Raw genomic sequence first — 23,912 nt, 5'->3', positions numbered from 1 at the left:
TCCACCTCTCCTTTTTCTTCCAGTTCTAATCTTTTCTCTTCCTCAGACAGCTCTTGAACTGCCCGGGAGCCTGTTTGGAAGGCTTGGTAAGCCATTCTGTCAAGGCCTCCCATTGCTGTTGACTGCCCATGCAGTCCTCACGCAGTTGAATCGCTCCCCTCCTCGACTCATCCAGGCATTCCTGTTGTTTCAGGGACTCCGCAGCTTGTCGGGAGGCCTTCTCCAAGGTAGGCCTTGCTGTCATTCTTCCATCTTGTCTAAAATTTCTTCTGCTTTCTTGTCCTTTTTTGGCAGCATTGCGATTTTTTTTCTTTGATTATTTATAATTTGTTCAGATTTTTCTCTTTTCTTTCCCACTTTTTTTCCCCCCAGAGGAGCCAGATTCCTTGTCCTAGCCCTACATTATCGCATGATGTTACCCCCACCCCCACCACTGCACTATTAAACAACACTATCAGTCTAGATTTGAATCCCAGATACAAATTAAACATTTATATAATTTTTTTTAAAAACTTATCTTTAAAAACCCAAAGAACAAGTTCTATGGCTGCAAGATAAATATCATACAGCAATGGTTTTCAAACATTTTCTTTCCACTCATATAACACCCCAGTTAATCCCCTTGTCATCTGTGCTCTGTGATTGGTAAGGGATTAGGTAAGGTGGCATGCAAGTGGGAAGGGAAGGTTGAGAATCACTGCTCTGAAATATTTTGCTTGAGAAAAATTGTCACTGGCCCATTTCCTTTGGAGTTATGAAACCTTGCACATAACGAGTCAATTAGGGATGACTAAAACTGGGGTTGTCAAACTTTTTCTTTCCACTCCCATCCCACCTTAAGCAATTACTTACTAATCAGAGCACCGATGGCATAGGGTTTACTTGAGGTGGAATGTGATTGAGAAGAAAGTGTTTGAAAACCACTGTCTTACAGGAAATTGAGGCAAAGCCACACAAAGATCCTTGCGGGAAGGTTTGCTAGTGCTGCTCAAAAATGTTCCGGGGGGGGGGTGGGTAGGTTAATGGGGTGTCAATTTGGCAACATGGACTCATGGGCTGAAATGGCCTGGATGTCTAAAAATAAAATGGTTATATCTCATTTTCTCCTCATTAACTGCTGACATGACACTGCAGTCAGGTAACTTCACATCTAATATTTGGATATCAGCAAGGTTAAAATATTTAAATCAGCAAAAGTACATCCTTGGACATTATTCAGCATTTTCTAAACATTAGGCAGGCATTGTGAAATTTTATACATCAAACTGTTTGTTATGAACCATGTGTAATGAGCAGCAGTAGACAATGAACTAGACATTGTTCAACTTTAAAATACTAATTTTATTTCTTACTCTTAAACTATAGTCTTAATTCTTAAATTATCGTTAACACTAAGTGTGTCTGTGCCATTACAGTCCAGGCCAATCTTTTAAATTCAAGCATAGGCCTTTGAAATTTGATGCCCAGAATTAATGATGAACTGATGGGACGACTGGAGTTGTCGCTGCTACAGACTCATGAATTCTCCTTGCGTTGCCTTTGAAGAAATGTCCATCCTCATGAGCTCTGTGGTCATAACACTCCTGGTCCTTTGTAGGCAAGACTAGACCTAGGCAGCCTCCACGAAGCTTCCAAGATCCTGGCACCAGTCCCTCCAAGTGATCTTCACTATTTGTCACAATCAAAATGAAGCACTTTGCTTTCCAAAAAGACCCTCCTGGCACAGGTCAATCCACCAAAAAGGCCAAGTCATTCACAGAACATGCTTTGATCTGAATTCCACAAAAATGGTTGGCCACAAGAGCTGCTTTCAAAGAGCTGTCTTCTCTCCAGCCATCAGAACGGTTCTCCCCCTTGCAAAATCACAATGTCTTTACAAATGTGTCGCATCTGGAACAAACTGTGACAAGCCTTCCCTCAGTTCTTCTAGTGTATCTTGTGATAGTGCTTGTGTGAAATGTTAACTGATCATTCAGTTCCTCCTACCTATACTATCCCTTACAGTGATACTAAAATGGGAGCTCATAATACAGCGCAAGTACCTTCTGGAGATGGAGGTTTCCCACCCCCCCCCCCCCACCCCACCTCCACCATTTTCAGAATATCAATTAATCAAATTTATAATTGACCCATTGAAGTTCTTTGAAAAGCATTTAATTGAAACAAAAGATCAGAGATGTATGCATCGATACTTCCAAATCACGTTTTCCATTTCAACACATGTTTAAAGAAACAGAGCAAGACTGAAACAGGATTAGGATTTCCAAGCCAACAGGCCCATTCTCAGATACTAAAAGCAAAACCTTTGCAAAATAAAAAAAAAGCACGATTTACTTTATCTTAGCACACCAAGTATTGGTGTATTGTGTTTCTACAACAAATGGGAGGAGAGATTGGATAAGAAAGGCCAAATAATTTAGTATTGTGCAGAAAAAAAATAGAACTAGAAAATATTATAGGTGGGCTAAAATAATTTCCCTCAGCAAATATTGGACACAAATAGATTAAAAAGTTTCACACTGCATGATTTTGAAAACATAAAATAATGAATTACACCAAATTTCGTAGCAGGAAACCTCTAAAATTTAGGCAATTCAGATAAACTATGCCAACACCAGAACACAAAATTCAGTGAATAGGATGGCTTTTTTGAAATATTATTCCTTCAGTAAAGAGAAATGACTAAACAACAAAGGAGTGCAAAGTGATGTCCAAATTACAAGTCTACCCAGGATGAACTTTGGAAACTTCTGATGTTCACATGCTGGAACATCGCTTCAAAGAATGGTGATAATTGTAACAGCATGGAGCTTATGAATTCACACAATAATGTGAATAAGGAAAACTACACATAAATAATCAAACTGCATTTTCACTTCAAAGTATGGAAACTCTTTTTACCTATTATTAGATTCTATCAGTGACTGGTTTTCTAAAACTGTGCACTTCCCTCAACAATGCAAGTTGAACCACTTCAAGAACAAATAAATTCTCTCAGCACCTCACTTCTACTCGGGAACTCCAACAACAGTTGACTTAATAAGCACCTGGAATAAACTGATTGAACATCACGGCAGCAATGCCACTTGCCATGATCATCTGACCTACATGGATCTTTCTGGACTGATTTCTAATTAAACCAAATTACTAGAAAACCAACTACAAGTGGTAGATTAAATTTGAACTTTTGCTACCAATATCTGACAATTTATGTAGAACATTACATTGACAAGACACCCTTCCATCAACTCAATTTCTTCTGTTGGAAATAAATCAGCCACCATTTCCCCTCTTTTCTTGCCAAATCAGAATAACCGTGTTCAAATCTCCTGTGTTTTTGCACTTCAACTTTTCCACTATTTGAAAACCTCAAAAACAATTCAAGCAGGTTTAAGAATGACCTCTTGCTGCTTTGCTAAAGGAAAATTTTCAGTCTCCCTTTCCTCTATCCCACAAGCTAAATGGGCACTCAGCCTGCATCTAGGAAACTGAACCTTCAGGGCATTTGATTTTCTCCCCACAACTTCTTTGGAGTGCAGAATTAAAAGGAGCAATGCTGAATTTGTTTCACAACCAAAAAATCTTTTTGATCCTTGTCATATGTTCATCTAAAGCCAACAATTAGAACAAGGGCCTTATTCTAATTCTCACAGCAAACAATCTGCTTACATAAGCAGATACAGAAACACATATGACAAGAAACTATGTCCACCCAAAACACATTTACACAGCTTTGCACTATAAATGACAAAAACCACATTGAGCACTTTTTTTCCTGAAAATACCAAAAAACTAGCTTTGGTTAAATTGATTACCTCACAATTTAGATTTTCCAGAAGGATTAACCCACTGCTCCTTCCTGTAATTTCTCTAGGAAATTTCTAGATTTGCTAAAATTAAAGATAAGTAAAACAATGATTTTGTGGATATTTGTTAAGAAATACTTTTTTAAGTATAGTTTTTCCCTCCATGCACCTCTCACCTGGCTTTTCACACAACTTTATTGTAACATCAACAGCAAAGCGGTCCACAACAACAACCACTCTTGCTGGATAGCAGTTTTTTAAAAAAAAGCAACATTAGTTGAATTTCTTTTGAATGAAAGCAATTAATAATGGTTCACAAGGACGACGACCACCCAAACTCACATGGAATACGCAACCTGTGCTTTGCAACTTGCTAGTTTATTCATCGTTTATAACATCAAAAGATGCAAAAAAGGGCATCAAACTGTAGAGTTTCTCAGATGGCACCAAATGTAAAGTTAATTACAGCAACATTTATTTTCAATTACTATGCAATGTTTGAATGACCACAATACCATGCTAAACTTTTGCCCTTGCCTGTCATTAGATCAAATCATCTAGTCACTCAATAGAGATGGTTAGGGTTGCCTGATGTGTCTATGACATGTCAGAATGTAAATGAAAGGTTCATTTCTGGACAGCTTTTGATTGGCATTGGGACAACAAATGCAAATTGAGTCTTATTCCTGACAGAAACAAAGCCCTTTTTTGGGCAGAAATGAAAGCACAAAATTGCATGACCACATTCCTGAAACAAAACTGGCACTGTTAGATTTTCTCATTGTCCAGGCAAGGGATCTAAGAAATCCACATCACATCTGTCAAGTCAGTGGACTTCCCCTGCCTAACTTACCAACTACACGAGCCTGAAAAAAAAAGGGCAATAGAAATATTAATAGTGGAAGTCCCACCAAAAATGGCTCATATTTCCATCTGGTGCCAAAGTTCTGGCATGCCCTGAAGTGTAGCAACCGAGTTAGCCCCACCAGACCTCTTAGCTTCTCTAATAAAGCTGATTGACAGCAGGATCAGGAGATCCAGGACAAACTATTAAACTATTGTGCTTCACGACTGGAAATGCAATCGTGCTCAAGGCAAAAGCATCTCAGGTCCATTTGGAAACCTGTGACTAAAAGGCAGAGGGTGGATCAAAAGTGAAGAAGGTTGTGAAAGGTATTGAAATCAGTGAGATTGCTGTCAAATATGCAAGGGCTAATTTTGAGTTGTGAAAATAATGGAATCTGCTGAATCCATTGGCAGGATTAAGAACACAAGTAGTAAGGTTTGCTTCTTGACCCCTGTCCCGAGCCCAAATCCGGCCCGAGCCCAAATCCGGCCCGAGCCCAAATCCGGCCCGAGCCCAAATCCGGCCCGAGCCCAAATCCGGCCCGAGCCCAAATCCGGCCCGAGCCCAAATCCGGCCCGAGCCCAAATCCGGCCCGAGCCCAAATCCGGCCCGAGCCCAAATCCGGCCCGAGCCCAAATCCGGCCCGAGCCCAAATCCGGCCCGAGCCCAAATCCGGCCCGAGCCCAAATCCGGCCCGAGCCCAAATCCGGCCCGAGCCCAAATCCGGCCCGAGCCCAAATCCGGCCCGAGCCCAAATCCGGCCCGAGCCCAAATCCGGCCCGAGCCCAAATCCGGCCCGAGCCCAAATCCGGCCCGAGCCCAAATCCGGCCCGAGCCCAAATCCGGCCCGAGCCCAAATCCGGCCCGAGCCCAAATCCGGCCCGAGCCCAAATCCGGCCCGAGCCCAAATCCGGCCCGAGCCCAAATCCGGCCCGAGCCCAAATCCGGCCCGAGCCCAAATCCGGCCCGAGCCCAAATCCGGCCCGAGCCCAAATCCGGCCCGAGCCCAAATCCGGCCCGAGCCCAAATCCGGCCCGAGCCCAAATCCGGCCCGAGCCCAAATCCGGCCCGAGCCCAAATCCGGCCCGAGCCCAAATCCGGCCCGAGCCCAAATCCGGCCCGAGCCCAAATCCGGCCCGAGCCCAAATCCGGCCCGAGCCCAAATCCGGCCCGAGCCCAAATCCGGCCCGAGCCCAAATCCGGCCCGAGCCCAAATCCGGCCCGAGCCCAAATCCGGCCCGAGCCCAAATCCGGCCCGAGCCCAAATCCGGCCCGAGCCCAAATCCGGCCCGAGCCCAAATCCGGCCCGAGCCCAAATCCGGCCCGAGCCCAAATCCGGCCCGAGCCCAAATCCGGCCCGAGCCCAAATCCGGCCCGAGCCCAAATCCGGCCCGAGCCCAAATCCGGCCCGAGCCCAAATCCGGCCCGAGCCCAAAGCAGAGAAAGCTACTAGCCATTATTGTCAACCTTCAAAAGGAGCCAAATCAAGAGTGTCCTGGCTGGCTGTATGGTATTGTTGCTGAAGAGAACTAGATCAAGGTCAATCCACTAGACCATGAGCAGTGTAATGCACGTCGAAAGAACCAAAGACTTGTTGATCCAAACCAAGGCTTTTATTAACTAAAAGACTGGAGCATATCACAAGTAGGTCGAATGAACTGGTCTGGCTAGGAGCCATCCTTTAAGACCTGCCAGTAGGAGTGGCTACATTCTCAGTTATCCTACACTACCATCTGTACATATGCACATTGGTGATAGAATCTGTACTATCACAAGCGGCAGAGATGATCAGTGGAGTCACCCTCCCCTCCATCAACTTGAGCTATCAAGATAATTGTCTGAAGAGGGCACGCAAAATCATTGAGGACCCCTTCCACCCTGCACACAGCATCTTTCAACTACTCCCGATAGGAAAGAGATACATGGAGGATCAGAACCAGCACCACCAGACTGAGAAATAGCTTTCTCCCAAGGGCAGTGAGAATGCTGAACGACCAAAGAAACTGCTCACACTTGTCCTGCATATGTATTGTCTGTATGTGTATTATGTCCAGTTGTGTGCCTGCGTGTTTTGCACTGAGGACAAGAGAAAAGGTTGTACTTATTGAATCGGATGTCAATAAACTTGACTTGAAATCATGTGGTTTCCCTATGACCATTCAATGTGAACAATGTTCAAGGAGACAGTGAGAACCCCATCAGGACCAGGCATGACCGCTAAAAGCCTCCACCCATCTTCTTCTCCAGCTATGGCAGAATTTCCAGATGCCCCCATTTGCCTCACCCAAATTCCAGTGGTCATTCTCAAAACCAAGGGACAAGATGAACACGATGATGTTGACATTTCATAATTTGTAAAAGATCAAAGAAAGAATCCTTCCTCTCATTATGGTAATGAACCACAGTATTTAAGGCAGCAAAAAGAGACCATTAACAGGCAATTTATTTTGTTGCTGCATTTTGATCCAAAAAGCTTTGCAATTAAGAGAAAAAAAACCCCACAAAAAATGCAGATCCTGCAATCTGGAGCAAACAAGGGAAATCTCAGGAGACTCAGCAGGTCAGGGCAGCATCCAAGGTAGAAATGGTCAGTTAACATTTTGGTAAAAACACAAAATGTTGGAGGTAAAGATATATTACAGACATTTCAGACCTGAGTCCTTCTTCAAATAAACAAAGAACAGGAAGGTGTCAGAATAAAGACTGAAGACTGGCTGGGAGAGGAGTCCAGACCAACAGATGTCAACTGGAATGATAAGAGGAGAGGTGAGAATTGATCGTGGCTCTGTGAAAGCACACAGGGTAAAAGGAGGGAGGCTTTTAATGGACCCAGAGGTCGATGTTAATGCCTTCCAGTTGGCGGGTGCCCAGACAGAAGAAGAGGGGTTGATCCTCCAATTTGTGAGTGGTCTCAGTTTGGTGTATATGAGACCATGGACCGACAGGTCAGCAAGGGAATGGGACAGGGAATAGAAATGGGTGGCCACTGAGAGATCCACGCTATTGAGGTGGGCAGAGAAGAGGTGCTCAACACAAAGCGATCTTCCAGTCTGCGCCCAATGTTTCCGACATAGAGGAGACCACAAATGGGAGCACTGGAATCAGTAAATAACCCCTTCAGATTCACAAGTGGAACATTGCTTCACTTGGAAGGACTGTTTGGGCCAGTGAATGGTGGTGAGGGAGGAGGTGTCAGCACAAGTGGAGCATCTCCTGCAGTCACAGGAGTGGGTGCCAAGGGGACGATTGATGGAGGGAGGAGAGAACAGGTGCCAGGTTACTCCAAATCTTTAACTGGTTTGTCAACCAATTGAGATTTTGCAGTAATTTAGTTTATCATAGAGGAATTGAGCAATGATTCCATAGGTTGGCTCTTGGGATGGCTAGCTGGAATTGGACAAAAAAAATATATATGCAAAAAGAGTTTAGCAGAAGTGACTCGCTGACATGTGCAAAATTCTTAAAGGGCTCAATAGAGAAGCTATAGGGAGGAATGCTCCTTCAGGCTGTTGCCCTGAGCCCCAAAACTCAGGGCAACATTCCAAGTACAGTACATGTGCAAATTTTAAAAAATTTTTTTTAAATTTCTTGCTCTACGAGTCATCAACATCCACAAATGATCATCATCAATATATACACAATGACATTTCCTCTTTCCCCCCCTTTCATCCCTCTTCCCCCCACCCCCTTCAAAAACCAATAAATAATAAAACACAAAACAAAGAAATAACAAAAAACAAAAAATTTGTATCGTCCACTTCCACATATTTAAATCTTATTGTGCTCATAATTATGTCGTTTTAAGAGATGGAGGTTTGTGCTCGACATTCTCCGGCATATTTTATGCATGGTTCCCAAATTTGTTCAAATAATGTACACTTGGCTTTCAGATTGTATGTATTTTTTTCTAATGGAATACACTTGTTTATTTTTTGTATACCACTGTTGTTTCCATTTTCTAGGTTGTCATAATACATTTTTTTTGCTACTGCTAGCGCTTATCATAATAAATTTTATTTGGGCTTTGTCTAATTTTAGTCTTAATTTTTTTGTCTCTTATATTATTGAACAGAAAAATGTTTGGATCCTTTGGTATATTATTTTTTGTGATTTTGTTTAATATTAGGTTTAGATCTTCTCAGAAAGTTTTTACTTTTGAACATGCCCAAATTGCATGTAATGTTGATCCAGTCTCTTGTTTACAACGGAAACATCTATCCGATGCTGTTGAGTATCACTCTTTAAATTTTTGAGGAAGAATATATAATCTATGTAGCCAGTTATATTGTATCATACATAATCTACTATTTATCATGTTCCTCATTGTTCCTGTATATAACTTCTCCCATGTTTCATTCTTTAACTCTATGTTTAAATCTTTTTCCCAACTTTGTTTTTGTTTATACTTTGTTTCTTTCTTTATATTACAATTTGATGTACATGTTGGTAATAATTTTTTAAATTATCATTGCGTCTGTGATTAAATATTCAGAGCTGCTACTTTCTGGTCATCTCAAGCTATTTCCCAGTTTATCTTTTAAATAAGTTTTCAATTGGTAATATGTAAACATTGTACCTTGAGTTATTCCATATTTATCTTTTAATTACTCAAATGTTAATAAATTATTTCCCAAAAAGCAATCTTCTATTTTTTTTTAAATTCCTTTTCTATCCCATTCCCTGGGCTAGAAAATTATATTATAATATAATTATCTATTGTAAAGGGGATTAATGGGTTTTGTGTCAATAACATTTTTGGTATTTGATAATTTTTTTTTTTCTTCCAGGTGTATTCTTTTCCATAGTTTAAATATGTGATGTTGTACTGGTGAATTGTTGTATTGCACCAATTTTTCATCCCATTTATAAAGTATATGTTCTGGGATATTTTCTCCCAATTTGTCCAATTCTATCTTAGTCCAGTCCGGTTTATCTCCTCTCTGATAAAAATCTGATAAGTACCTTAACTGCGTTGCCCTGTAGTAATTTTTGAAGTTTGGTAGCTGTAAACCCCTCCTCCCCAACTTGTTTTTAACTCCATGTTAATTTTTCTAGCACTATTCTTGATTACTTACCTTTCCATAAAAATTTTCTCAAAATATTTTTTCTGTCAGGGGAATTGGTAACGTTTGGAATAGATATTGCACTCGTGGGAACACATTCATCTTAATACAGTTTACTCTTCCTATTAAAGTTAACGGTAGTTCTTTCCAATTCTCAAAATCTTCCTGTTTTTTTAAAAATTAATGATTCATAGTTTAATTTGTATATCAAGGTTGTATACCTTGTTGATATCAAGGTAACGTGTCACCTGTGATTGCCATTTAAAAGGGGTTTAAAAGCGCTCTTCAGCGCTTGACGTCCTGCTTTGCGGAAACTGCCAAAGTGTTTGGCCTGGAAGTCAGCCTGAAGAAAACTGAGGTCTTCCATCAGCCAGCTCCCCACCATGACTACCAGCCCCCCCACATCTCCATCGGGCACACAAAACTCAAAACGGTCAACCAGTTTACCTATCTCGGCTGCACCATTTCATCAGATGCAAGGATCGACAATGAGATAGACAACAAACTCGCCAAGGCAAATAGCGCCTTTGGAAGACTGCACAAAAGAGTCTGGAAAAACAACCAACTGAAAAACCTCACAAAGATAAGCGTATACAGAGCCGTTGTCATACCCACACTCCTGTTCGGCTCCGAATCATGGGTCCTCTACCGGCATCACCTACGGCTCCTAGAACGCTTCCACCAGCGTTGTCTCCGCTCCATCCTCAACATCCATTGGAGCGCTTTCATCCCTAACGTCGAAGTACTCGAGATGGCAGAGGTCGACAGCATCGAGTCCACGCTGCTGAAGATCCAGCTGCGCTGGGTGGGTCACGTCTCCAGAATGGAGGACCATTGCCTTCCCAAGATCGTGTTATATGGCGAGCTCTCCACTGGCCACCGTGACAGAGGTGCACCAAAGAAAAGGTACAAGGACTGCCTAAAGAAATCTCTTGGTGCCTGCCACATTGACCACCGCCAGTGGGCTGATATCGCCTCAAACCGTGCATCTTGGCGCCTCACAGTTTGGCGGGCAGCAACCTCCTTTGAAGAAGACCGCAGAGCCCACCTCACTGACAAAAGGCAAAGGAGGAAAAACCCAACACCCAACCCCAACCAACCATTTTTCCCCTGCAGCCGCTGCAACCATGTCTGCCTGTCCCGCATCGGACTTGTCAGCCACAAACGAGCCTGCAGCTGACGTGGACTTTTACCCCCTCCATAAATCTTCGTCCGCGAAGCCAAGCCAAAGAAAAGAATATAAAGGAAATAATAAGATTCAGCAGGCAGATATGTAATGACAAAGTGCCAGATTTAGTCAGAATTTTGGAATTTACTAAGTATCTATGCACCTAACAAAGAAGATCAGGAATTTATGCAAAACATCTTCCTAAAGCTAGCAGCTACATAGGGATATATCTTGCTAGAAGAGGATTTCAACTTCAACCTGGACCCAATGATAGACAAAACTGGGAAGACAATTAACAATAATAAAGTAACTACATTTACACTGAAAGCAATGCAGGATATGAAACTAATTGATATATGGAGGAAGCAACACACAAGAGAGAATATTCATACTACTCGAATAGACATAAGACCTACTCAAGAATAGACATGTTTTTGTTATCGGCACAGATCCAAGGAAGAGTTTTTAAAAAAAATTCTATATAAAGTAAGATTATTATCTGATCACTCTCTCTTGTTATTAACAATCGAATTAGAGGATGTCCCACCAAAGACATAGATGGAGATTAAACCCTATATCTGCAAATTTTTTTGATCATGAACAAAGAGTTAGAGCAGTGGTTGTCAACAGTTTTCTTTCCACACATACCTCTAAGTATTCCCTGGGCCATCTGGTGCTCTGTGATTAGTAAGGAATTGCTTAAGGTGGTATTTGGGTGGAAAGAAAAAGTTTGAAAGCCACTGTTTTAATCCTACCTAATTGACTCGTCATGTGCACGGTTTCAATAACTCCAAAGGAAATGGGCCAATGACAATTTTTCTCAAGCAAAATATTTCAGTAACAATTGGGTCTAGAACAGTGGCTCCCAACCTTCCCTTCCCACTCATAGACCACCTTAAGCAATCCCATATTAATCACAGAGCACTGACGACACAAGGATTACTTAAAGTGGTATTCAAGTGGAAAGAAAAAGGTTGAAAACCACTGGGTTAGAGAAATCTTGTTTGAAGTATATGAGAAATTCATTCACTCAGAAAAGTAAATATTCAGAAGTTTCTACCCTAGAGAAATAGGAAGGGTTTGTCAATAGATTTTTTTTAAATTTGAGAAACTGAGACCTCTGGGGATAGCGCAAGAGAATTGAGCTAAGCTAACAGTCAGTATTTTATTCAACAGCTGAGAAGCCTGTAGGGCCAAATGGGCTACTCTTTTGTCACACCCTTCTACCTCAATCCAGCCCAACTCGGAACAAAGAGCACTACCCAAATAACTTAAAATAATGATTTTAAAGTTCAGATTTCAAATCCAGCAAGATTTGATAACCATCTCAGAATTATTATTACCTTCTATTTGACTCCACTCCATTAGCATTCTATTCCAGATGATGTTCATCAGAACTAAACTAATCTGAATAGTTACTAATAAAAGGCATGATGGTGTGGCAAGAACTTCCACATTAATCTCACACAAGAGTAAGTGACTGCCATTTCCAGGTTCACTGTTGCCCAAGAGTAGTCAAAAAAGCTGTTTGATGAACAGAGGTTTGGTGCAAAGATTGGTTGTGAACAGAAAGCTCTTATGCAGATGTGGTCGGTTCCCTGGACGGGAATGCAGAATGTGAGCTAGTGCCGCAATGGTTGAAATGGATATTGCTCATTATAACTTCTGATCTTTGAAGAAGATCTCCAAACAAAGATCCCTGGAGCTAAATAAACGAATTAGGGGAATCTGGAAGCACAGGGGACCCCAAGGTTTCCCTTCAGAGGGTACCCCTGCTCCTTATACTGGATTGCTTCATGAGAAAAAAAATCCTGCTTTGTTTATTGGAGTTGAAGTTGAAAGAAATTGAGTGCTCAACAAATGCAAAACATAACTTATCAATTCTGCTAAAATCACTACTTCAAATAGTCACAAGCTATACACAAAGTAAATTGTTACTTTCTCAACAGCTGTCACATGTCATTGTTAACTGTCAGCAAATCTCTAGCTTCAAAAATGTAATGAAATTAAGGCCCAGTGCTGTTATTAGATCCTCTCTGCATGTTAAGGGAGGAATCTGGACAGTGCCAATCATGAAGTCTTTCTTAACCCCTCACCAAAACAGTCTCTATCAGGTGAGGGAGGAGAGATTTTCCAGATCAACACCTTTGACCGCAAAGCCATATAAAAGAATCAACAGATTGGATCCTGAGCAGAGTGTGGTGAACATTGTTTATCTGTAAATTGAACTCTGACTCAATACGTGTTGAGGTTAGTTACGGGAACCAACTCTCATTGTGAATGCAAAAGAATCAATCGAATATACTCACCATCATTATTTAATAATGATGATTATTCTATTAGAATATATTATAATGGATATATAATTATATAATGGATATATCCATTATAACAAGATTCTTAACTTTCAATTCTCCCCTTCCTTGCCACAGCCATGAATATATTATTGAAACTTACAGCAACAAACAAGCACAGAGACTGCAATTATCCTGCCTCACCCTTTTTTTTTTACAACTGAAACTGGTTTCTCAGCCTCGGGTGTCCAGTTAGCAGAGCACTACATTCCAGCCCAGGCACGCCCAGGATAGAAGATACTGCAGCACAGCCCTTATTTGGCAGATAAGCTGATGAGCTAATTCAATCCTCAAAGCCAAACCACAAGCAAGTCGACAGGTGTAGTTATCTAGTTAGGAATTATTACTAATATTCAATGTTGAACAAGGAACCGGGTGAGTTTCGAGTAAGACATCCCGATTTGGTGAGACAGGAAAGAGGCAAATGGGCAGGACGACACAAATTCTGCAACATTTAAACCACCAATGTTTTATCTATACGAAGAGTAGTAGCAAAACGATGTAGAGTCAGACACCGACAATGCTGGAATTGTTCTTTCTTTTCCAGCCTACACCTGCTCACAGGTGAAAACCTAAAAGCCACCATCAAGCAACTCAATAGACACAAGAATGCAATTCATTTACTCAGAAACTGCTGATTTAATTTTTTTTGGCCCACACACAACTTTCTCTTTGTGAATTTGAGCCGATCAGAGAAACCAGGTAGTTTCGTCAGTTTCACGTCATAAGGTCGGTCGGTCACTTTGTGTTCCTGCTGACAAGCTGCCAGCAGTGAGTGATTCACCTTAGTCTGGAGTCCCGTAGAGCCAAGCTTTTTTTTAAAAATGAAATCGAACTTATCAATAAGTGAATTCAGATTTACTTTTCACACAAATTGCCATTCCCCCCCGCCCCATACCCTCTCGCACAGGCAGGGAGATCCAATAGTTTGACACTCAAATAGATTAACATTTCTGGAGAAGTGGGGACACTTCCATTAAATATTTTAAATAATCAAGATTGAGAAATCTCCAGAGAAACAAAAACTGCAAAGCTGAAGGGACTCAGCAGGTCAGGCAGTAACGTGGAGAGAAGAGGTCAATATTTCAGGTCAGGACCCTTTAATCAAGACTTGGGGGGGAAGGGGGTGGGGAAAAGAATCAAGAAACATCCAAACTGTTAATAAAACTCTTGCTCATCTTTTGGTTTTTTTTTTCCATGACTTGCCAACTGTGGATTTCCACAATTGTAGAAAACTTTATGGTCTGCATTCAGAAACTGTGTCAGGGTTAGAACTGGACCTACATTACTAACAAAATATTCAAGCTTTTATTGCTTATCAGTACTGATTTGTTCTGATGGGAATTACATTACAACAGAATCTTCACCCTCATGTGAATGGAAGAAGTGAATCTTAGCCTTAAAGCACTGGTAGACCTGGATGGAGTGTACAGGACACACCTTTCAGGTTCATGAAGGAAAATAGATCATTGGAGATAGCATGAGAAATTTAGAAATTTATATCACAGAAACAGGCCCAACCTATCCACATCACCCAAGTTGCTTCCCTGACATAATCCCCTTTTCTTACTTTTGGTCCACATTTCTCTAACTTTCCCTATCTGCGTACCTGTCCAAATGTCTTTTACGTCAGAATTGTAGGTACCTCTGCAGCTTTCTCTGACAGCTTGTTCCACATGCACTATCTTGTGCTGGGGTTGGTGGGGGGGGGGGGGGGGGGGGGGAAGGGGGAAAGAGTTACCCCTTAGGTCCCTTTTAAAATTTTCTCCCCTCTCACTTTAAACTTATGCTCTTTCATTTTCAACTCTCCTATCCTGGGGTAGAGGCTGACTATACACCTTGTCTATGCCTTGAATTCTATATAAAAGTTTCAAAAAGCAGATTAAAGCTGGAAGGGTACTCCATAAAACAAGATGGATACCCTTGTTCTTAATTATAAATGCTTCTAGCAAAGTAACAATTATATGGTGTTGCAGGGAGTGCCAGGATCTCATTGCTCAAGAGATTATTTGATTTTGACCTGCAACTGTGGAATTTCATCACAGATATCAAAGATGTGCAGGCAGTTAGGTAAAGTGTGCTTTGTAAATTATGCCAAGTGTGGGAGTGAGTGTCAAATGGGCACATTAATGAGAATACATTAGGATGTGCTTTATCCCCTCAAAACTGATCAGCAAAGACCAGGACCTGGGCCTCAATACTCCACTAAACAACTGGATCCTGGATTTCTTCACCTCCAAACACCAATCAGTGAAGATTGGTAAGAACATCTCCTGCACAATCTCCATCAGTACTGAAGCACCACAGGGCTGTGTTCTTAGCCCCCTGCTCTATTTGCTGTACACCAATGACTGTATAAATTCGCTGATTATACCACGGCAGTGGGTTGTGTAAAAAGGGGGCAATGAGTCAATATATAGGAGGGAGAATTAAAAACTTGGCTGAATGCTGCATCAACAACAACCTCGCACTCAATGTCACCAAAACCAAGGAGCTGACTGTCAACTTTAGGATGGGAAACCAGAGGTGCATGATCCATTGATCAGTGGGGGATAATCAGAGTGGAGTAGGTGAGAAGATTCAAATTCCTGGGAGTCACCATCTCAAAGGACATTTCCTGGACTCAACATACTAAGGTTATCGTGGAGAAAGCATGCCAGCGCCTCTACTTTCTCAGGGGGTTTAGTATCTAAAATCTTGGCAAACCTCTGCAGATGTGTAGTTGAACGTGTGCTATCTGGCTGCATCACAGCCGGGTATGGAGGGCCAATACCTTTGAGCAAAAAGCCCTGCAAAAGGTAGTGGACAAACCCAGTACATCCCAGGCAAAACTCTCTCCACCGTCGAGAATGATCTTCAGGGAACGCCATCAGGGAAGAGCTTTAGGAGCCTTAAGACTCCGACTACCAAGTTCAGGAACCCTTGCTACCCCTCCACCATCAGATTCCTCAACAACAAACTCAGACTCATTTAGGGAGTCTTACTTGGCACATTATTTATTACTGAATATTTATTTTCTTTATTGCTTAGTTTATTTGCACTTCTTTCTCAACATTTCTGTTTTATATACACAACTTTTCCCACAACAGACAAAAATAAATTCTGCCTGGACTGCAGGAAAGTGAATCACAGGGTTGTAGGTGATGTCATGTTTGTATCCGACAATGAATCTGAACTTTGACTGAGGTGAGAGCTTGGTATAGACTTGAAAGGCAATAGACAATAGAACTGAAGTAAAAGAACACTGCACCGTGTGGGGCAAAATAAAAATCACAACTATAAATGGAAGTCTTTCTGTAATCCAAAGTAGGAGGAAGTTCACTGCAGGAAATTTACTAACCCAAGATGAATGGAAGCAAATCCATATCCAATAAATGGTGTTTTATATGTTGTCCAATCAAATAAACGTGCAACACAGAAGCATTTTGCTGGCTTTCACAAATGTGTGCAATCTCATACGGACTAAAAAAAACCCCAGCCAATTTCAAAATGCCTTCATATGGAGCCTGGGAATTACTGCAATAAAAGCTTTCAGTTCTATAGTTTAGATGTTATCTTTTTTCCACCTTCTGTGCAAGATTCCGCTTTTCATGAATGGCGAAAGTTGGGCATCCAATCTTTTCAAGATTTATTGATTGATAATAATTTAGCTTCATTTGAACAACTCGCTCTTAAATTTAAACTACCTAACCATCATTTCTTTAGACTCCTATAAATTAGGAGGTTTTCTTTCAACCATGTAGTGATGAGACTTCAAGAACTTGTTATAAATACAAAAGGGATGATCTAGGATTTAAATCAAATCAAAAAAGTTGATATTGTGTATATATGATTTATTATAAAGTCTACGGATTCACTAGATATTTTAAGAAAATATGGGAGCAAAATCTTCAATTTTCATTTTTGGATACTACATGAGATTTGATCTTAAAATTGGTAAATTCATCTTTGAGTGCCTGGCATTCACTTTTACGATTTAAGGTAGTATATTGAGCATACTTTAAAATTCAATTGGCTTAATTTTTCTCTAACATTTCCTCAAAATGTGACAGGTGTAAGAGTGAAGAAGGTACTTGGCTTTATATATATGTTTTGGTCGTGTTCCTCTTTCCATTTTTTGGGAAAATATCTTTCGCACCTTATCTTTAGTTCTCAATGTGAATCTGATACCTAATCCTATAATTGCCTTTCTTGGATCAACTAATTTGAATTTATCCATGTCTCAATCCCATGTAGTCTGTTTTTGCCTCCCTTATTGCAAGATGTTCAATTTTGATGAGATGGAAAGATATCCTCCCTCCTACTTTGTAGTTAATGGCTATCTGATATGATGGCATCCCTAACTTTGGGGGAAAAAACCAGATGTTTTTCTTCTGTAACAGATTTACATTTTCTAAGTTTATAGGGTCCTTTTATCAATTATTTTCACAATTTATAAGATCACTTGGATCTTGTTTGATAGTTTGTGGTTTCTTTTAATGTTTGTGAAATTGTATGTACTTATTAGATAACTTCAGATGGGAAGGAGTGTAGAATTTGTAGTATAGTATAATAGTGTTTTTTTAAACTTTTTCAAATAGCCATGTCATAATTGTTGAAGTATCTGCTACTTTTTTTCCTGTTTGACTGTTATGAGATTGAGTGTATATATAAAATAAGTTTATTTTTCTTATAAAACTTTTTTTCTGTATATATTACCTTTTATTAATGCTTTTTTGTAAAATTCAATAAAAATATTGAAAAAGTTATCTTTAAAGGGAAGCTTCTGAAAATGTGAATCTTATCACCATACAGAGTAATAATGGCCAAAGAGCATCTTATTTAGCAGATTTCAGCCTGGGATCCTGCAGGGTTCTACAATGGGCTCCATGTCCCAGAGAGGTGTAAGCCAACTGGGACTCCCCACTTCTGATCTCCATCCATTAACAACTAATGGAAAATTTAGCTTAAAAGATGGGAGCAGACTTGATTTCCTCCATGGGGAGGGGGGGGGGGGGGAAACCAGTCAATGATTAGACATGAAGAAGTGACATTTGGATAACAAAATATCAGAGAGCACAACTCTGATCAGAAGGAAATTAACAGGTAGGGACAAAGAAACAATGTGAAAGATCCTCAAATGAGAACTTTCTAACATACATAAACTTGCATGAACTGGATGATTTATTCCTCAAACATTACTGGGTGCCAACAGTGTCCATCTTTTCCTCTCCAGTGGCACTAACCACATCCCTGGAATAAGAGAGGTCCAGGCCAGATAAATATCTTTTCAAGAATGCAGTCAAGTGAGCACTTTCACTCCTCAAAAAGATTCTCCAAAATAAAACAACTAAACTCGGCAAGGTAGGGCCATCTTATCCATGCTTCTTAAAACAAGTGTAGCTCCCAGTTAACACATAAAACACCACACAGTTCCCCGAGATGCATTTGAAATTACCCTAACCAATTCAGTGTGTCCCAGATGCATGGACAGTCAAGTCTAGTTAAAACCTCAATCTAGTCAATGCAAGAACACAAGTAAGGCTTAATCACCACTACTTTTTTTGACAGACCTTACACAACATATGCAGGATTCAGACACTTGGCAAATCAAATCACAATTTATGGGTTCTGGGATTAGTTCATCAACCAGCCAACTGGTTTCAGTCTGGGTTTATGGCATTTTAATGGAAAGTATCTATGGTTAAAATTAGACTGGAATATTTTAATGTAGGCAGAACACTTTTTTCAAAGTAGGTGGAGTTAATTTGTGAAATTTGATGGCATCCATTTTGTACCAACTCGATCCAAAAATCGAACACAGAACTATCAAACACAAGTAACACAGAGTTCAAAGCAGCGTGAAGTCTTGCTATTTGGTGTCGTTATAAACTTTTAGACTCGAACCCCCAAATTGGCTGAAAGGTTACGGTCTATGGAAGAAGATACCGACACCTCGGGGACTGCGCACCTGCACCTACTCGAGTGCCCCGAGGCCAGAGAGAAGCCGGACCAGCCGCGCGTCGCCCGCAGCAAGGGCTTCGAATCCACAGATGGGCTGAACTTGGGTAAAACACACGGCGTGCACGACAATCTATACGAGGCTGGCTGTGACACCATCTCCCTAACTCGCCATCCGGGGGTGAATATCCCACCCCCAGCTTCTACTGAAGCCAACATACTGGAGAAAGTCAGCAGGTCAAACCGTGCCCTTTATAAAGCTACATCAGCAACGTTTCGGTGGCCAGCCCACAGTTGGTCCACTCCTGGCTGAAAGTGCCCTGCTGAGTCCCTCTAGACTGAACTACAGCCTGGTTCCTGTTTCGAGTGAACTTCCCCCGACGTTGTTCCCCGCTGAAACCCCGGCGGGGGGTTTCCTCCATTCTCACCTCTGCCCAGCACTTGGCCGGGCGCCAGAGACTCCACCTGGAAAACATACGGGTTCGTATCGAAGCCTGGACACGACTGCGACCCGTCGCCGTCCTCAACCTATCGGACAGAGATGGCCAGTGTCAGATAACGCCAAACCACTCCCGCCCGAGTCTCCCTCCCCCCTTCCCGCCCGAGTCTCCCTCCCCCCTTCCCGCCCGAGTCTCCCTCCCCCCTTCCCGCCCGAGTCTCCCCCCCCCTTCCCGCCCGCACTCCGCCTCACCCCACTCGAATCCATCTCCACCGGCGCAACAGCGACTCACCTGCATTAGGAGGGCGACGATTGCCAAGGAGGGGAAGGCGAGAACCCTCATTGCTGCGGATCCCAGGCGGTCGGGTTCACCTCTGCGGATCGACCCTTCTCCTCGCTGCTCCTCCCTGCTTCTGGTTTGGTATCAACGTCCAGCGATTCTAAGCCTGGGGAGGCGTTGATCTCCGCCCAGGTGTTTTCCCCTCCTCGCTCATTGGGTGATGCCCCGGATGTTGGTTTCCAATTTTGGGCACAGGTGAGAGAGGTGCTGGCCGTTGTCGGGGGATCGTGGCCGCCCTTTTCCCGTAACCGCCCTTCTCCGGTCTGCCGAGAAGCCCGCACGTCTCACTTCAATCGACAGACTCGACCCAAGAGGGGTGGGGCTGTGTTCGCTCCTGCGCCCCCCCCCCCATTAAAGTCCCTGGAACAAGTTTTGCTCCCCCCCCCCACCTGACGTTTCCACCGAGAGCCCACTTTGTCGTCCACTCCCGGAGGTTTCTGGCAGCGCCCCGAGCTGGCGCCAGGACCGGTGTATCCATCCCTCGTTGTTTCAGCGGTGGCGGGAACCGGAGTGGGTATTAGTTGGGAGATTTCTTCCTGCTGTGGGTCGAGTTGACCTTCTCCCCCCAAGTTGGCTCTTCCCGAAAACGCGTCTTTATTATGGGGAAAACTCGCGCCTTAGCCGCAATTTCAGTAGATTCCCGCTGTCAGAAGACCGCGCTTGCCCTGAAGAATCTGGAAAGGGACAATCTACTGACACCCCCTTTTAAAAACAAAAGTACGAGTGGTTTCAGAGGAGCCCAGGACACGGTTGTTCAGTGGAGGAGATGATCCCTCCGGGTGGAGGATGACTCGTTTGCAAGGCAGTCCACGGGTTCTGGCTGGTACCCGGGCAGATTGTCAAGGACGGGACAGGTGGATGGTTGCCCTTTCCCAGGAGTGTCGCTGGGGTTGGTATCACCCAGTGTTGTCACCTCCTCCGCGCCAGAGAATGGTTTTTGTACGAGTGGAACTGGCAAATCGGAATTCCTCTCTAGCACTGAGTGTGATGGCAAATGACAGAAACAACTGGCAACATTATGATATACGCACAGCCTAAAATGTATTTACATGTAATTACTACTTCATTCTCAAAAAAAAGTTATTGATCCAGGTCAGCTTACTTTTTGTTGTGGAGTAGAGCCGTTGAACGGAGCGGCATTAGCAAGGAAGACTGAAAAATACTGGCATGCAGCCTTTATTTGAGCCCGTTAACAGCTTGATTGGTCTGCGGTGACCAGTTTATTTAGCACCAATAAGATAGACCCCGAACTTCTGATTGCAGCCGGTGCCCTGAGGCCGAGGCTGCTGTGAGGTCTGATGGTTGATGGGTCTCTTGCAGTTTATTAATGGTGAAGAACATGTCCCTCTGGGAGTGGAATCCACCCTGCAATTTGGCAATAGGTGTTTGGCAACTGAAAGGTGGTGGCCGAGAGGAAGATGGTGTTGTCACTGAGGCTTGGAAAGTTGAGATTATGTTCAATGGATTCCATGGGTTAGAATATTAACACTGACCAGATGCATTGTTCTCCTTGAAGATTGATGTGCACTTCTACCCTGTTATCGTGCTGTATTTCCTATTTTAAATAAAATCCCACATCATCATGAGCTTGCTGAAAATTACTAAGTAAATTCTAATAAATTACTTTTGGGGTTTTTTTGGGCATATTTTTATACCGCATTACCAATAAAGTTGGTTTTTCATTGGTAGTTAACCACGAAGGGACACCCACTCAACCAATGCAAGTTGTTTTTGGTTCACAGACAGGCAAGAAAAGCCTGGAGTTGAACCTAAATGATGAGCAAGACAGGGTAGACATGATTCGTATTTACGTGGGTTTATTCTATGTTAATGAGTCTTGGTGAACTTAACAAGATAATGGAAACAAAAAATGTTTCATTTTGGGCTGCTGTTGGGAATGAATGGGATGAGTAACTGAGCTTGAGAGCAAGCGGTGAAATTGGTTCCTACTTCTACTTATGTTTTTGTTCCTGATGGTCATGCAAACCAGTTTTTTTCCCAGCAGTGTCATTTCAACCATGTTAATGCAACTGTCAAGCTTATTCATTCTCTGACTGTGCACCACAAGCCTTCTTGTATGCAGTAAAATATGGTTAAGTTACAGGGAATTAATAACGATGATTATAATTTTTGTGCAACTTCTTGTTTTCTAAGAGAGCTGTTATTTTGGAAACTATGTATAACAACCATTTTGTGGAGTCAGTTTATCTCTCATGGCTGGTTGTAGCAGGGACTCTGAGGACTTTGATTTATTTATAATACACGAAGCCTTCAAAACTAGTACCACAGAAGTAGTTTGTCCGTGAAGAATTACACTGAGAGTACATTGGAGAGCAAAACAGCATAATCTTAGGGACAGTTTTCAGCTGTGGTGTCCATAAAACCATAGAACATTAGAGCGCAGAAAACAGGCGCTTTGGCCCTTCTTGTCTGTACTGAACTCTTATTCTGCCTGGTCCCACTGACATGCACCCATTCCATATCCCTCCATACCCCTCTCATCCATCTACCTGTCCAAATGCTAGCATTCACCACTTCAGCTGGTAGCCCGTTCTGTATTTCCACCACTCTCTGGGTGAAGAAATTCTCTCTAATGCTCCCCCTATAAACTTCTCCCTTTTCATCTTTGATCTATCTCTGGCTTGTATCTCACCTAACCTCAGTGGAAAAAGCTTACTTGCATATTCTGTCTACACCCATTATAATTCTGTATAGCTCTATCAAATCTCCCCCTCCTCCTTCTATGCTCCAGGAAAAAAGTCCTAATCTGTTAATCTTTCCTCATAACTTTGTACCTCTCACCATTCTCTTGTATTTACAAAATTGTCATTTATAGTAATATAATCATATATATATAACCATATAGCAGGCCAGTTCAACCCTTCTAGTCTATGTCAAACACCTTCTCCCTTCTAGTCCCATTGACCTGCACCCAGCCTATAACCTTCCATACCTCTCTCATCCATATATCTATCCATCTACCACTTTAGCCGGAAGCTCATTTCACACTCCCACAACCCTTTGAGTGAAGGAATCCCCCCTCATGTTTCCCCTATACTTTTCCCCCTTAAATCTCAATCCATATCCTCTTGTTTGAATCACCCCCATTCTTAATGGAAAAAAAACCTATTCATATTTATTCTATCTTCCCCCCATCAAATCACCTCTCAATCTTCTACACTTTATGGAATAAAGTCCTAGCGTGTTTAATCTTTCCCTGTAACTCAATGCCCTATACAACTTCAACATTACATCCCAACTCATGTATTCAAAGAAGGCCAACATGCCAAAAGCTTTCTTCACCACCTTATCTACATGTGACTCCATTTTCAGGGAATTATGTACCAGAACTCCTAAATCCCTTTGTTCTTCTGCACTCCTCAATTGTCCACCATTTAACATGTGTGACCTTTGCTGTTTAATCCTACCAAAATATAGTACTGCAAACTCTCAGTATAAAACTCCATCTGCCATCTTTCAGCCCACTCTTCTAACTGGCCTCTATCCCTCAGCAAACTTTGAAAACCTTCCTCACTGTCCACAGCACCACCAATCTTAGTATCATCTGCATATTTACTCATCCAGTTTACCACCCTATCATCCAGATTATTAATACATATGCATCTTATTCTGCATCATATGGCACCAGTAAAACAATACATTTCATGACACAGGTTCATGATAATAAATATGATTCTGAAGTCCTGGAAACATCCAAGTAAATCTTCTCTGCACTATTTCAATTTTATTGATATAATTCCTGTGGTTCTCAAAATTCCACACAACACCCCAAATTTAGCTTCACCAATGCCTTATACAACTTCACCATAACACCCTAACTCCAATACTCAATATTTTGATTTATGAAGGCCAATCGGTCAAAGATCTCTTTACAACCCTGTCTACCTGTGACGCCACTTTCAGGGAATTATGTATCTGCATTCTCAGATCCTTC

At 42.0% G+C, this 23,912-nt stretch overlaps 1 protein-coding gene across 2 annotated transcripts in view; it reads right to left on the bottom strand.

Annotated features, from left to right (window-relative positions):
• cdh31 (cadherin 31) overlaps window positions 1–20,080 on the bottom strand; it is a 77,199-nt gene extending 57,119 nt beyond the window's left edge. Inside the window, exons 1-2 of one of the 2 annotated variants that reach the window (XM_069901232.1) lie at window positions 19,910–20,080; window positions 19,607–19,706 (exon numbers count right to left, since the gene is read on the bottom strand). In XM_069901232.1, coding sequence (XP_069757333.1) covers window positions 19,607–19,706; window positions 19,910–19,960 — 151 coding nt within the window. In that variant the 5' untranslated portion in view covers window positions 19,961–20,080. The remainder of the gene's footprint in view (window positions 1–19,606; window positions 19,707–19,909) is intronic. The other variant, XM_069901233.1, reaches the window with a different exon arrangement.
• Between the last annotated feature and the right edge of the window lie 3,832 nt (window positions 20,081–23,912).

Source organism: Narcine bancroftii, chromosome 10 (assembly GCF_036971445.1).
Source record: "Narcine bancroftii isolate sNarBan1 chromosome 10, sNarBan1.hap1, whole genome shotgun sequence".
In the NCBI taxonomy this organism is placed as follows: Eukaryota; Metazoa; Chordata; class Chondrichthyes; order Torpediniformes; family Narcinidae; genus Narcine; species Narcine bancroftii.
Note: the sequence above shows the minus strand (reverse complement) of the source record. Positions and strands in the feature narration are given on the sequence as shown.